Source organism: Rattus norvegicus, chromosome 1 (assembly GCF_021556685.1).
Source record: "Rattus norvegicus strain SHRSP/BbbUtx chromosome 1, alternate assembly SHRSP_T2T, whole genome shotgun sequence".
Classification (NCBI taxonomy): domain Eukaryota; kingdom Metazoa; phylum Chordata; class Mammalia; order Rodentia; family Muridae; genus Rattus; species Rattus norvegicus.
Window position 1 is genome coordinate 45,810,237 of NC_141534.1, and position 14,814 is coordinate 45,825,050.

The 14,814-nt window shown below is 42.6% G+C and overlaps 1 protein-coding gene across 29 annotated transcripts in view; it reads left to right on the forward strand.

Moving 5' to 3' along the window:
• Scaf8 (SR-related CTD-associated factor 8) overlaps positions 1-14,814 on the forward strand; it is a 187,811-nt gene that overhangs the window by 67,913 nt on the left and 105,084 nt on the right. For 16 of the 29 annotated variants that reach the window (XR_015658432.1, XR_015658395.1, XR_015658390.1 and 13 more), the window contains 5 exons: positions 462-595; positions 2,058-2,202; positions 3,073-3,141; positions 5,906-6,121; positions 6,896-8,359. Coding sequence is in view for 21 of the 29 variants with exons in the window: in XM_087616176.1 (XP_087472302.1) it covers positions 462-595; positions 2,058-2,202; positions 3,073-3,141; positions 5,906-6,121; positions 6,896-8,346 (2,015 nt within the window). In the remaining 8 variants the exon portion in view is untranslated. Of the gene's footprint in view, positions 1-461; positions 596-2,057; positions 2,203-3,072; positions 3,142-5,905; positions 6,122-6,895; positions 8,997-14,814 lie in introns of those variants that run through there. The other 13 variants (XM_087615829.1, XM_087615890.1, XM_087616135.1 and 10 more) reach the window with 3 other exon arrangements.

Below are 14,814 nucleotides of genomic sequence, written 5' to 3' on the forward strand. Positions count from 1 at the left end.
CACTCCAGAACCTGATCAACGTGAAACAGAGGAAATGAAGGCAGATGTACAGAGAAGTAAAAGCTACTCATGTTTGCTCTTTGCTCTGAAAAAGGTGGAGGCTAGTGATGGATTTCCTGTTGTCCAGCCTGGCCTCTGATTCCTGTCCTAGTGCCCCTACCTCCTCAGTGCTTGGCTGGGGATGTGTGCCACATGCTTAACTAATTCTGTTTCTTCCGTTCTGGTCTTCCCTGGGATATTTCTCTGCATTACTTCATTAATTGAGCTTGATGGCACACGGAACAGGACTGGTTATTCAATCGAGAAAACTTGTATGGGATGTCACTGTTACAGCTCAGGGTCGTCGTTTTCTCTCCTGTGTTACTCATTTTGCATTTGCCTAGTATTTAGATGTAACATAAATGAGAGGGAAACCTGGGAAGCTGCATTTAAAAGACATCAATTTCAAATATTTTACTTAGAATGGGAAACTGTGAAAACCTCAGAACCCGTTAAAGAGACTGTCCAGACGACACAGAGTCCAGCTGCAGTTGAGAAGGAGACAGTGGTCACAACGCAGTCAGAGGTTTTCCCTCCTCCTGTCACCATGCTGCAGGTTAGTACTAGCTGCCTTCTTAGTGGCCTTGTACCTTCCCATCTGATTTTATTTTTGAGGAACAGTTGGAGGCTGTTGTCGTTAAGATGTTAAAAACATTCTGCAGGTTCAATGGTGTTATCGTACTAAATGCACAAAGGGTGTAATGCCCTTAACCTTGAAGTATTTTCTTTAGATGATGCTTTCTGTGCAAGCAGATTTCTATCAACAGTATTATCTGACAATTTTATTAGATTAATCAAATTATTTTAATAGATTTAGTGAAACATTTTGAAAAATCATTATTGTTGGAAGTGGTATTATTTATACTTAAATGTTTATGTATTGAGTATGCTCAGTTATGCACGGTACTAGGAGTCCTAGGGCTTGGGGTCCATCCATGGGAAGTGTGGAACTTTCATTGTCATTCAGGGAGACAAAAAATGTAAAGAGAGGAGTGGGTCCTGTGAATAGAGAAAGGTGTGTGTGGCTGCTCAGGAATGCCTGCATGGCTGTGTGCCCTCTTAAAGAGGTGTTCAGGGTGCTCCTGTCTCATCAACAGCTCTTCAAAGGTGGTAAAGAATTAGCCATTTCTGTATGTGTGTGAGGAAATCCAAGCTGAAGGCCTGAATGGCAGGAGAGAGCCTGTAAGGTCAGCTCAGGAATCCCTCTGTCATTCTGAGTGCAGGGAACCATTGGAGAAGTGGGGTCAGAGATTGAGTTCAGTTATTCGCTATACTGCTGAGAGTGAACAGGCTACAGCAGACAGCGCAGAGGAGCTGGACTGAACATTACTGGCAATGTAGGTGAGAGGTGACTGACATGGAGAGGATGGTGAGGACAGGAGGGAGAAGTGGATGGGTGGGAGTTGACTTGGAGGCCGCAGCCAACAGGACTGCCATGGGTATTGAGTTTGGAGTTGTGCAAAAAGGAGACAAAGATACCTGGTCCGAACAATTACAAGTATGGAGAGTGCTATTTTCCCAGCATAGAAAATGGTTCAAGGAGAGTTCTCTTGGGAGTAACATTTGGGAGCTCGTTTTGTTCTGTGTGTGAGACCCTTGAAGTGCTCTTTAGGCAGTGACCTTGAGATGCTGAGCAGACCTTACAACATTTGAGGGTCAGGATCGAGAGAAAGCCATGCTGGAGAGATGTTTTGGGCTTTTTGTAGTTCTGATGAATAAAAGATAATTGTGTTAAGATTAGAAAACAAAGTTTAGAGAACTCGCTTCCCAGAGCAGCCTAGCGGGCAGGTGCTAAGGAAGGCCGAGCCTCTGCCAGCTGACGAGAGTTGGTTGCTTACAGTCTCGAGCTGTGCTACCTATTGACTGATACTGTGTGCAAAAAGTACACAGGAAGAGGCAAACAGATGTAAGGACATTTAGTGCTTCCCCTTTAAAGTAATCCATATTTATAGTAATCCATATTGTAGTAGTCACTTTAGATGGAGACACTGGCTAACTGATGTTTTCTACTCACAAAGATTCCTGTAGCACCAACCGTTCCTGCAGTTAGCTTAGTTCCACCAGCGTTTCCTGTGTCGATGCCTGTCCCCCCTCCTGGATTCAGCCCCATCCCTCCACCTCCTTTTCTACGAGCAAGTTTTAACCCTTCACAACCACCTCCTGGTAAGGAATTTATATCTTACTGTTTTAACTCTGTTTAGAGTATCATGAATGCTGGCTTTGGGGCCTCAGTGCCATACAATGGTTTGCAGACTTCGGCACAGGAAGAAACCAGTCTTAGCGTCCGTTCTCCAGACTCTCGATCCGTTGGCTCACAGCTTTCAGCCTCTTTATTTAACTTAATAGTGACACTATTAAAAACTGCAAGAAGCAGATTCATAATTTGGTCTTGTGGTCAGTAGGATCTCAAAAATGTCATTTGATTTTAAGGTTTATTCAAGAATTTAAAACATACAATCTAAAGTTAACAAAGTATGTTAACCTCGTGGTAAATAACATAACATGTTAAAGAAGTAAAGTGACTGGCAGACGGACTGCATCGTGTTACCTTCTGTGAGCACTGAGATAGGTTTAGCACTCTCCCCGTGAGCAGCATTCCGACATTGACCCCTTAGCTTACCATGTGTATCAGCAGCACAGAGCTTTTCACAGAGTGTTAGTGAGTGAACAGAAAAAAAACTGAGTGCTGTGATCAGGATCACTGCTTTATCTGCCTTAGAGGAATCAAGTAAAGTACGTGTAGAAGTCATTTTAATTGGAAAATAATGCCTGGATCCATCAGCATGGAAACTGAGGCCATTTTAAAACTGACATTTTGTTGGTCTGGTGGAACACTGAGGTCCGCATTCCTTGAGAAGTTGACATAGACTGACCTAGTCCACGGGCTCCATAAGAGCTGGGCAGCAGAGTGAAAACCCCACCCTAAAACAGCAGGAAAATGTGGGTGTTCATTTAGAACTTCTGAAACCTTTGATTTCAAACAAGTAATTTTCCTTGTGCTGTTTTACTTTGGTCTTTTTTTCTTCCATGTAGGTTTTATGCCACCTCCAGTTCCCCCACCTGTGGTACCTCCCCCTGCAATCCCACCCGTAGTACCAACATGTGAGTTTTTGACTTACAAAGTCTGTTTTATTCTAGGGAGTCTTAGTATGTTTGTGCTCATTCCTGTAAAATGCTAGTTGCTCAACAAACACGTGTTCGATGATTTCTGAAAATTGACAGCCTCTCACAGGTTCTTACTCATGTTCTCAGTTGTCTCACACTGTCATTCCATAGTCTGCTTCCTTTAGTCAGGATCCAGAGAAGTCATCCTGTTACCATTGTGATTTTGCTTTGTTGTGTTTATTATAAATGTCTTCCTCCAGCGCCCTCCTGCCTGGTCTCCCTTCCAGTTCATAGTCCTTGACTACTGCTCAGCTGCTTCCTAGGTACAAGATGTTGTAAGGGGGGAATTAGTGCTGAGGACTTGTTTATTACATCGTGGATCATGTTTTCCCACAAGGACACAGCAACATGTCTTAGACATGCATCTTGTCATACTAGTGTCTGTTCATTTTGAACAAGACAGACAATACTTTTTAACAAAACCAAGCAGAAAGTACAGAAATTATTTGTGTGCCTCTGTCCTGGCTCATGCCGGGACATCATCTCCACTTGTTACCATCCCCACTAGAGTGGACCGAGTTAGACTGGATGAATCTATTTATACCTCAGGGTAATTTTTTTTTTCCTTTTTTTCTTTTTTTTCGGAGCTGGGGACCGAACCCAGGGCCTTGCGCTTGCCAGCGCTCTACCACTGAGCTAAATCCCCAGCCCCCAGGGTAATTCTAGTACAGAATTTATATTATGGTTTGCTTACACTTGGAGGTTTCTAACATATTTAACAATGTTAACACTTGATGAGGATATTCAGGTATTGCAATTAAGTAATTGAAATGTTTGCCGATTAAGTTTTTAATGTTTTTATTTGTTGATTATTGTTGACCAAATCTGTTTATCATTATTAATTGAAAATTGCTAATCTTTCTAAGTAGTAAGTCCTTCTTCATTCCTTTGTTGGGATTTTTTTTTTTTTAATGTAATGGAAACTTGCCAGGTGATGGTGATTAGTGACCTTGAGGTGTAGTGCACAGGAAGGTCACCATACATAACAACATGCACAGTTCAGAGTGCATGACTCTAGTAATAGCAGGTGACAGAAGGACAGGAATCCCCACTGCCCTTTTGTGTGTTCGTTGTTTATATGTGTATTAATGGACTAATACAGTACTTCCTATCCACGGTCTTCTCTGTTCTTGTGTTGAGATGCTTTTCCCTTTACCTGTGTTGCTTCTCTGTGCCTTGCATTTAGTCACCATCTCATCTGAGAGGGTCCCAGGCTTTTCATCCTGATTGTCCCCAAGTCATACTGTGTCTTAATGTAGTCTGAACCAGACTCGTGTGATGCAGAAGGACATTTACAGGCCACAGTCAGGCTGCTAGATCTTGTTTGCTCTGAGGGCTGTTATGTGGAAAGTGTTTGAGTGGGCAAAGCTGGGGGTGATGTAGTTTGAATAAAAAGAGTAGAAATGTGTATGATAAAACAGAGCTTCAAGTACAAGTTTACAGGGTGTTGTACTTGGCTTCTTTTTATACTTCTCTCTGTTGTCACACTGAAACGAATGTTTACCTCCTCTCCTTACTATGAGTCATAGACAGGAAGTAGTAAACGGATGGTACTGCCCTCCAGACTTCTGAAGAAACTAGGTTCTTTGCTGCTTTCTTGGCCTTCAGAGTACATGTATTGCCATCCTAATCAGAAGGATTACAAAAACGAATATTTACAGGCATTTAAGTATCTTAAATTTCTACTTCCTGTTTCCTGTTAATAAACATAGGGTTTCTGCGCAAGCATTTAGTTATTTTGGAAAATCCTGCTTTAAAAATTTGATTACAGAAGACTTTCTATGAGAGCACAAATAATAATAGAGATGTCTATTGATTTCTTATAACTCTAAATCCATTTTCTTTATATTCTAAAATGTTGTCCTCATGATTTAGGTAGCATTCAATTTTTTCTGAAAATTGTAGTGTTCAGAAGTTTTTTGTTTGTTTGTTTGTTTTTTTAATTTGCCACCCAAAGAGGCCTGCCTCTCAATAACTATAGCAAGGGATTGTGCTGCTCTTCCTGTCTCACTTGATCCCCATGATCTCTATTCAGTCTTAGTTGTCTGTAGTAGATGCACCATTTGCCCAGGTGTTTCTGAGGTGAATGGGATGGGGTCACCCTTGCTTAAAGTGTCCAGGGATGACCCAGCAATTTTCTGTTAGATTTCTGTTGTTCAGCCTGCTAATGTATAGGTTACATAGACGTGGAGAGGGGTGTTTTTACCAAGTGCTTTTGACTAGAATGTTGATAGCGTTACATTTAGAGTTCACCTTGCTGACTAACCTTGCTCGATGAAGGTAGTGAATATAAAGGACTCCCCACCCTATACTCACACATTGTAATTTCAAGATTGGCCAGAGTCTTTCATTCTCACATCCACTTGTCTGTCTGCTAGTCATTTCTGTGTATTTAGTGTTAACTAGGCTGGCGTTCTCAGAGAATTAGTTTTTTTATGTTACTAGGATAGTCTTCACCAGTGAGTCCTCCTGTACCAGACTTTTGGTGAAAATATTTCATAAAATTGTTTTCTTATTCTAAAAGAGTAAAGCCTTATACGTAGAGCTGAGCCTCCTTGTTATGACTAGTAATTTTGAGCATTGATTATTATACATTGTGCTTAGTAATGCAGGGATGCCACTAAGTAAACACTTGAGTTACCAGAAAACTTAGCTTATAAATTGATTAAGTCTGAAATAAATTTTTGTCCTGTTTAAACAGCTTTAGTGCAACCACCATTGTCTATGACCCCAGAAACTGTGAAAGATGTTGGATTTGGCAGCCTTGTTTTACCAGGTGGTTCTGTTGCTGGCAATCTTGCTCCTTCAACTCTACCAGCTGGAAATGTTTTTAATCCTCCCAGTAAAGCAGAGCCTGAAGAAAAAGTACCTCACCTTACAGAACACCAGATTCCTTCTGGTGAGAATACCAGACCAGGTAAAAACAAAAGCAGTGACTATAAAACTGTAGACATAAGATTAACTTCATAATTATTTTTCTGAAGATTAGTACTAACCTTTAGAGGAGTACATATATAAAATCCAGGGGTTTGTTTTGTCTTGGTAGACTCTGTTCTCTGCATGCCCCACAGTATCATTTTCAGAAGAGACATTCTGAAGGGTTGGAAACATAGACTAGTGGTAGGTGTTTGCCTAGCATGCACAAGGTCTCTTATTTTAATGTCCAGTGCTGTTAGGACAAATTACAAATGGCATACTTCTGGGTGTTTTGAGACCTTCATTAAAACCCGGCCCTCACCATTTGGAGGCACATGGTGCTGCTCTTGGATGTTGTCAGCATACCGTTACATAGTGTTTATTTACAGGAAGGTAAGAGCTGAAAGCTCGTGCCAAGTACTGTACCAGAATATCATCTAGCAAGAAACGGTATGTGAAAGTGTTGAGTGATGTTTTTTCTCTTTTAAATGGCCCCACTGTTTGATATCTTAGTGGTGGAGGATCACACACAAAAACACCTGACATGTTTGTGCCGAGGATTTTAGACTGCAGCTCCACTGAGGTTTTGATGTGTGTGCTCCACTCTGTGTGCTATGAATGGTCTGAGGTTGGTGGTCATCCTGTATCTGGTGAAGTCTGATTCTTTGAGTGGGGGAGCTAAAGTTCACTAGCAGAATTAGAACGTTAATAATTTATTTCCTTTTCACAGCAGAGTAACTGTTACTGTAGATGATTTATTCTCTTTCTCTTTTAGTGATTCCAAGTGATATTCCAAGCAGTGCTCCAATGTTAGCACAGCCGCCTGGGGCCTCAAACACCTCTGGGATCCTGTGCGTGCAGAGACCAAACGTATCAAGCAATTCTGAAATTCTGGGGGTTCGTCCAGCCAATGTTTCCAACAGTGCTGCGATTATGGGAGCCCAGCCACCAAATATGCTCAATAACTCTGGAATTTTGGGCATACAGCCACCAAATGTGTCCAGTGGCTCTGGACTTCTTGGGGTACTGCCTCCAAACTTGCCTAACAACTCTGGACTTGTAGGACTACAGCCACCAAATGTTACAAATCCTGCTGGACTTTTGGGAACACAGCCACCAATTGGACCTCAAAACTTACCCCCTTTAACCATCCCTGCTCAAAGGATGCCTGCGTTGCCAATGTTAGACATTCGTCCGGGACTGATAGCACAGGCTCCTGGGCCAAGATTCCCTTTACTACAGCCTGGAATTCCACCACAACGGGGTATCCCTCCCCCATCGGTACTTGACGCAGCTCTTCATCCACCACCCCGTGGACCTTTTCCTCCAGGGGATCTTTTTAGTCAGCCAGAAAGACCTTTTCTGGCTCCTGGAAGACCAAATATAGACAGTGTTCCTAACCCAGATAAAAGAATACCACTTGGGAATGACAATATCCAGCAGGAAGGGGATAGAGATTACCGCTTTCCTCCTATAGAAACCAGGGAGGGCATTAATAGACCTCCTCCAGTGGATGTTAGGGATGTGGTTGGACGACCTATAGATCCCAGAGAAGGCCCTGGAAGGCCTCCGTTAGATGGTAGGGATCATTTTGGAAGACCTCCAGTGGACATGAGAGAGACTCTTGTGAGGCCAGGTCTAGACCACCTTGGCCGAAGAGACCACTTTGGCTTTCCCCCAGAAAAGCCTTGGGGGCCTAGAGATTTCGATGAGAGAGAGCACCGAGTTCTGCCTGTCTTTGGTGGTCCAAAGGGCTTACATGAAGAAAGAGGCAGATTTCGGGCTGGAAATTATCGATTTGATCCTAGAAGTGGTCCTTGGAACAGAGGATTTGGACAAGAAGTTCACAGAGATTTTGATGACCGCAGAAGACCCTGGGAGAGGCAGAGGGATAGGGATGACAGAGATTTTGATTTCTGCAGAGAAATTAATGGGAATCGTCTTGGACGAGATAGAATTCAAAACACTTGGGTTCCCCCTCCTCATGCTCGGGTTTTTGATTATTTCGAAGGGGCCACTTCTCAACGGAAAGGTGAGAATGTGCCTCAAGTTAATGGTGAAAATACAGAGAGACATGCTCCGCCACCGCCTTTGCCAGTGCAGAAGGACCCTGAACTCTATGAGAAGCTGGCGTCTTCAGGAGACGCAGACAAGGAGGAGAGCGGCACAGCTGCTGGTGTAGAGAGTGAAGCGGTGGTAGAAAGCACAGAGACTGAGGGGACATAACATCGCTCAGTAGGTAAAAGAAACCTTTTGTACAGTTGTCATCTCTGTAAGAGGTTAATGGCTGACTGCACCACAGTTGTTCACGTTTATCTACCAGAACTAAGTTAATCTGATGTTCGTGTTCACCTTTCTCTTAAAATAATTGTACAACTGACTTGTATAGACATTGTTCTTAATATGAACATGGTAGGTAAACATTTTTTTATTTTTCTGATAAAGTATAAATGTTGCCCCAGATTCTTTTAACGTCAAGGAGATGCTAACAGCTTGTCGAGACTTCCTATGGAAGAGAAGGTTTTAGACACAGTCATTGGGATGGGTATGGCAATGACATATTTCAGAACAGCAAGGTGTGGCACATCTCCATATCTCTAGGCTGCTGCAGGGTTTTAAGGTGACAGACAAAGCTGTGATATTTTATGCAAGGACTGGCTCTAGATTCTTGAGGAGCATAATACAGAGATTTTAAAAAGTGATTTTGTAAAAATCTCCACTATGGTCTCTGTTACTCCAAAGTAAGTGTGTGTGATTTGTTCCTCATACTGCAGTAAGTAAAAAAGAAAAGAAGCAAACAACATAAACATTCAAATACGTTTTAATGTTGGGTGAATTTTGTTTTTAGATGCCAATAAAACTTATTTGTTTGATAACAGTGTTCTAGGAATTGTATTTTTTTAACCTACAAATTCTTAAAACTGAATTGTTATTAGCATGCACTTAGCTGTTCAAGTTTCTCATTACCCTTTAACAACAATGAATAGTTGTGTGCTGATGAAAGCCTGTGTATGATATAAAAATCATGCAGTCTGAACAATATGTACACAGTATCTATGTATATTTATTGTGCAAGCCTACATGTAGTTTTTCTTTCTCTGTATGTCTATCTCTGCTCATACAGAGAAAAAGAATGTTTTTAAAAGTTTAATATAATATTTCTTAAAACTTGATAGAAAATTGGGAGCACTGGGTAAATTGACATTCCTCATGGTTATAGCTTGTTTTAGTCTTGATAAATGTGAAGAAAGGAATTAAAGGATAGCGGCTGAGAGGCAGTTCTTTGGTGCTTTGTTTAATACGGCTAAGCACATAGTCAGATGTCACATTAAGTGATTGCAGTTTCTCACACTATCTGAGACTGTCATTAAGAGTTTAGTTCACATGCATGCCATCAGTTTTCTTAATTGCACAAAAATGTAGCTGGCACTGATGGCCTAAGCGATTTTAGATACCAGGAATAAAGGATCCATAGCCTCTGGGTAACACTGTTTAGAGGAGGCTCTAAGGTAAAGGAGGAGAAGTGTTTGGGACTGGCTTTTGCTCTTGAGTTTCACTTCTTTGCTGCTTCCTTTTGTGTTTCCCACATTCTGCATATACATGATAAAAAGGCCATCAGTCTCTTTGAGTTGCCAGTGGAAAGCTTGCCTAGGATTCTGTGAGCATTCCTTCCTTTCCTTTGCATTTTCAGCCCTGCATCCTGTGCTGTCTAGCGTTTCTAAGCTGTGACAGCATACCAGTCATTCACAGTCAGACTTTTTTGTGTGCTCCTCCGGTGATGGGTGATGGTGATGATCTGGCAGCTATGAGAAGTTGTGTTGCCTTTTCTCACACAGCCTGAATACATGAATACAGACAGTAGGGTATATTCTGATTGTTTGGGGAAGGCAGGTAAGAGTAGAAAGAAGTGTTTGAATATTTACTTCCAAAGTAACTCTGTTAATAGTTTGGTTTGATGTCAGGTCTTTTCCTTAGGATAAAAAGTCAAGATTTCAACCATGAGGCAAAGTAAATGTTCAGGAAAAACTGGCTTTGACCTTTAGGAGATGGTACTGAATACAGTTTCTCACAATGACTTTAATTCCGTTTACTCTGATCAGAATTAATGGACATTTATTCAAGTTAATATAAAGAAGACTTACTTGTTAGTGATCCGGTTTTAATTCTAAGCGTTCGACCTTCCCATGGGTACCTGAGAAGGGTTGCACTAGTTTGAAGGTTCTAGAAAGTGTAAGTTAACCCAGCAGTTGTCAGGACTGTGTCACCGTGTGCATGTTTGAGAACACCCTTTCCTTTTAGACAAAATCTGTGCTTGTCCATCCCTTGTCCTTCCTTGTCAGTGTAACAGAAAGGAAGGACATGCCCAGTCTCACTAACCATCCAGACAAGTGGCTTAGGACCTGCTAGTTTGTCTGCCTGTGGTCACAGCTCTTGCTAGTCTGCTGCCAACTGGAAATGCGTGTGAGAACCACCCGGCCACTGCAGTTTTGCAGGCAGACACTGAATCACACACTGGGGGTTTGCTCTGCCGCTGGGGACCATCATGTCCTGGGCCAGTTTTATGCTGGATATCCTCCCTCCCACTGAGCCACACACCCAACAGCCCTACACAGTTCAGTGTGTGCCATGGCAGAGCGATGCCACACTCTGCCTCGCAGTGTAGCCAACTGAAACCATTTCTTACATGTGTACACGTTCCATGAAGCATGGTCTCTGTTGTCAGCATTAGTGTATGTATATATGTCTGCGGCTGGTGAGTTTCTACAGCACCTAGTAACACGTAACACTGCCGTACTGGTCTGCAGTGCTGTTTCATGTCTCTATAGGAGGAGGCACTGGTCAGAAGTAATTGGAAGGCCCATTCAGAACACAAGGTCATTTCACTAACACTTTATTCTTACCACAGTGCCTTCTTTCATCCTGGGAATTTTGCTGCTTTATTAAATTTTTCACCCTTACTCATGTGAAAAATGATACTCTATGAATGATTGAGACCAGGAGCAATATTTCTTAAGTTACTTTTAAAAGTACTTCTTAATTAATTTATTTTTTGCCCCCTCCTGGTCAACCCCTCCCACAATCCTCCCTTTCCCCTCCCTTCTCCTCTGAGTGGGAGGGGGACACCCCCAACCCCCTCCCCACCCTGTATTCCCCCAACCCTGGCACTTCCTAGCACTTCCTCTCCCACTGAGGCCAGGCAAGAGAGCCCAGCTAGAAGAACATATCCCACATACAGGCAACAGCTTTTGGGACAGCCCCTGCTCCAGCTGTTGAGGACCCCCATGCAGACCAAGCAACACATCTGCTACATATGCACAGAGAGGCCTCAGTCTGGTCCGTGCAGGTTCTCTGGTTAGTGGTTCAGTCTAATCGCCCCAGGGGTCCAGGTTAGTTGACTCTGTTGGTCTTCCCGTGGAGCTCCCATCCCCTTCGGGGCTACAATTCTTCCTCCTGTTCTTCTGTAAGAGTCCCTAGGCTCCATCCACTGTTTGGCTGTGGGTGTCTGTGTCTGTCTGAGTCAGCTGCTCAGTGGAGCCTCTCAGAGGACTACACGCTCCTGTCTGCAGCAACCATAATACAGTAGCATTAATAATGACAGGGATTGGTGCTTGTCCATGGGGTAGATCTCAAGTTGGGGCAGTTATTGGTTGGCCGTTCCTTCAGTCTCTGCTCTATCTATCCCTCATGCCTGCATTTCTTATAGTAGATAGAATAAATTTGGGGTTGAAAGTTTTGTGAATGGGTTGGTGTCCCTCCCTGGCTACAGGAGATGGCCTCTTCAGGCTCCATATCCCAGTGCTGTGAGAGTCACCATTAAAGACACCCCCCATTGATTCTTGGGCACCTCCCCTGTCCCAGGTCTCTGTCTCTTCCTGGAGATCTTCCCCATCCCCAATCAGTTGCAGATTTCCATTCATTCTCATGGCAATTCAGCCATCTCCCCTGCCTCTCCCCACACCTGACTCCAAACCCTATCACCCCTCCTCCGGATCCCCTCTTCCACCCAGTTCCCTTTGCCTTCTGTGACCATCCCATTACCCCCTCCAAGTGAGGCTCAAGCATCTTTGCTTGTGCCCTCCTTCCTGCCCAGCTCCTTGGTCTGTGGAGGGTAGCATAAGCATCTTGCATTTAATGGCTAGTACCCACTTACAAGCATACATGTCCTCTGGGGACTGGGTCACCTCAGAATGATACTTTCAAGATCCATCCACTTCATGATGTCTTTGCTTTTGATAGATGGATAGTATTGTAAAGATGTACTAAGAAATACTTCTTAAAAACAGTGAATGTCATTGGGTAAAGTGCTGTTAATTGCAAGCAGCACTACTCAGAAATGAGAACTGTTTCCAGTAAAACCTAACAATGGCGGTAACGTAATTCCTAACTCAGAATAGAATGGAAGAAGGAGGAGACGTAGAAAGTAGGCAGCCGACAGTTTAATGAACATGTGTGAGTTACTGTGGTGAGTGGATTGAACACATTCCTTGCCCATCTATTCTAGCACACATCCGCCCTGAGCACATGATTTCAAAGATACTGTATTTTCCTCACTGTGTGTTCAGGTGGGTATGTATGACCTTTGAACCAAGGGTACTTTATATTCAATTAAAATATTTTTGCTATGCCTTATGTGCTTTTTATGTTAGTAAGACATTATTTACTAGGTGCTGTGTTAATAAAGTATTTCAGCACCTCTTAGGTTTTCCCCCTTTACGCACAAGTATCGTTCAAACATACTGCATAAAGATGAGAACATATATCTGTAATTCATTTTTAAAGCAGGCAAATAAAACACGGAACTATTTAATCACAGATGCTGCGGGGTGGCCCAGGATTATGTTCTTCCTAAGTGTTCTTGCTGTGGCTTTTATATAAAACAGAGCATCTTGTAAACCATGTGAGCTGTAGCACTGAGAATCTAATGTTCACGTATAAAGAAAAACAATCGTAAATTTAATGAAAGATTAGAAACGATAATTTGACCCATCACAACTTACAGGATCAATTTAATGTCAGCTCACACAGGAAGTGATTTTTTGCGGTGTGCTGCTCCCGGTGGGTCCCTCCTCTCTAGGAGCTGTTAGCATTCATGGAGATGTTTTATGACACACACATAGATATGTGTGCATAAGTTACTGTAGACACACTCTGTATTTTTTGCTTAATCCTACTCAAGTATTTTCATTTCAAATCTATATTGAATATGTTTCCTCTCCTTTTAATTGTTAGGTCAGGTTCTCCTGCTGTAGTTTAGGCTGGGCTTGAACTTGTGAGTTCCCCACAGTCCCAACCCTGTTCCTAGTGATGGGATTACAAGGGCTCATCATCCACTATACCTGGCTTACACACAGTACTCTTTAAGTTGTTTTCTACTATTTGGTCTTTAGGCTGTTTCCTGCATTTTAATACCTTAACTTGTGGAATGCCGTAGAACACAGGCCACTCAGGAATCTGAAAGCAGTAAATAAACTCTTAAGTCCAACCAGACTCACAGAAAGTATTCTAGTTTCCCAGAATTATTTTAGTGGTATAGGAAACAATACATTTTTGCCAGTTGATGCTGGAAGGTGACTGAAATGTAGAGAAGGTATCAGTTTAAGTTCATACTTTAAAAATGAACTATTGCATCAAGAAAAGACTGGGAACAGAACCATGAAGTGACAACAAGAAGCATTTTCTCTACTTACTCGGGCTTTTATAGGGAAGTTCAAGCTTTACTTTATCTCAACAGACTTATAATGTTAAATCGGCCAGGAACTGACCTCAGTCTCGTCATAAATAAGACTACATAGAAGGGCTTTACGTCAGGAACTAACACCAGTCGGGTTTCTCCTTGCTTAGACTAACCTCCACTACCTTGCTTTGCTCTAAAGATTATTGAAGATAGAGAACAAAGACCTAGAGGCTTCTTTGCTTCCTCTTCCCCCTCTCCTCTACCAGTCTCTCTTTGCTTTTACATCAAAGGGGGAAGGAGGTATAATTGTATAAAATGTTAGAAGCTTCATGCCGTAAACTGAGACTACATTTGCACATGACCAGATTCGTGCTATAATGGGTTTGCACATTGTCCCCTGAGGCCTTCTACAGGGGATTGGTACAAGTACTCTTCCCCCAGGTCAGAAGATACAGATGTTCAGTCTTCTGTCCTTCTGCGTACATTAAATCATCTTGAGGTTACTTTTGATGCCTAGACAGATGCACTACAGCCATGGTAGTGACCAGGCTCCGTTGTTACAATGATAACCAGCAAAAGGATGGAGTCTTGCTTTTTTTTTTCCCTCCAAATACCTTTTTATCTGAAATTGCTTGAATCCACCAGAGCAGCATTTCTAAGTGCAGGGTGCTTGAGTGCAAATGCTCTTCGTCCCCTCCTGCCCCATCTGCCACCGACGGGCTGTGTTCTTGCCTTTCCCAGTAGTCCTGGCTATTGTGGAGCAGGCAGTTTGCCCACTGAAAGTGTGGCTTTCATCGGAAGTGGGCTGCCCTCTATCCTGATCTGTAGGCTGCTTCCAGCATTTTAATACCTTAACTTGTAGAGTGTCATGGAACACAGGCCACTCAGGAGTCGGAAGCAGTAAGATCTCGAGTTCAACCAGAGTCACATAGCTAGTCCATGCCTTTAAACAACAGCAGCAGCAACAACAAACCAGAAATTGGCACTATTTTAAGTTTTCTGTTTTGTGAATGGTAAGT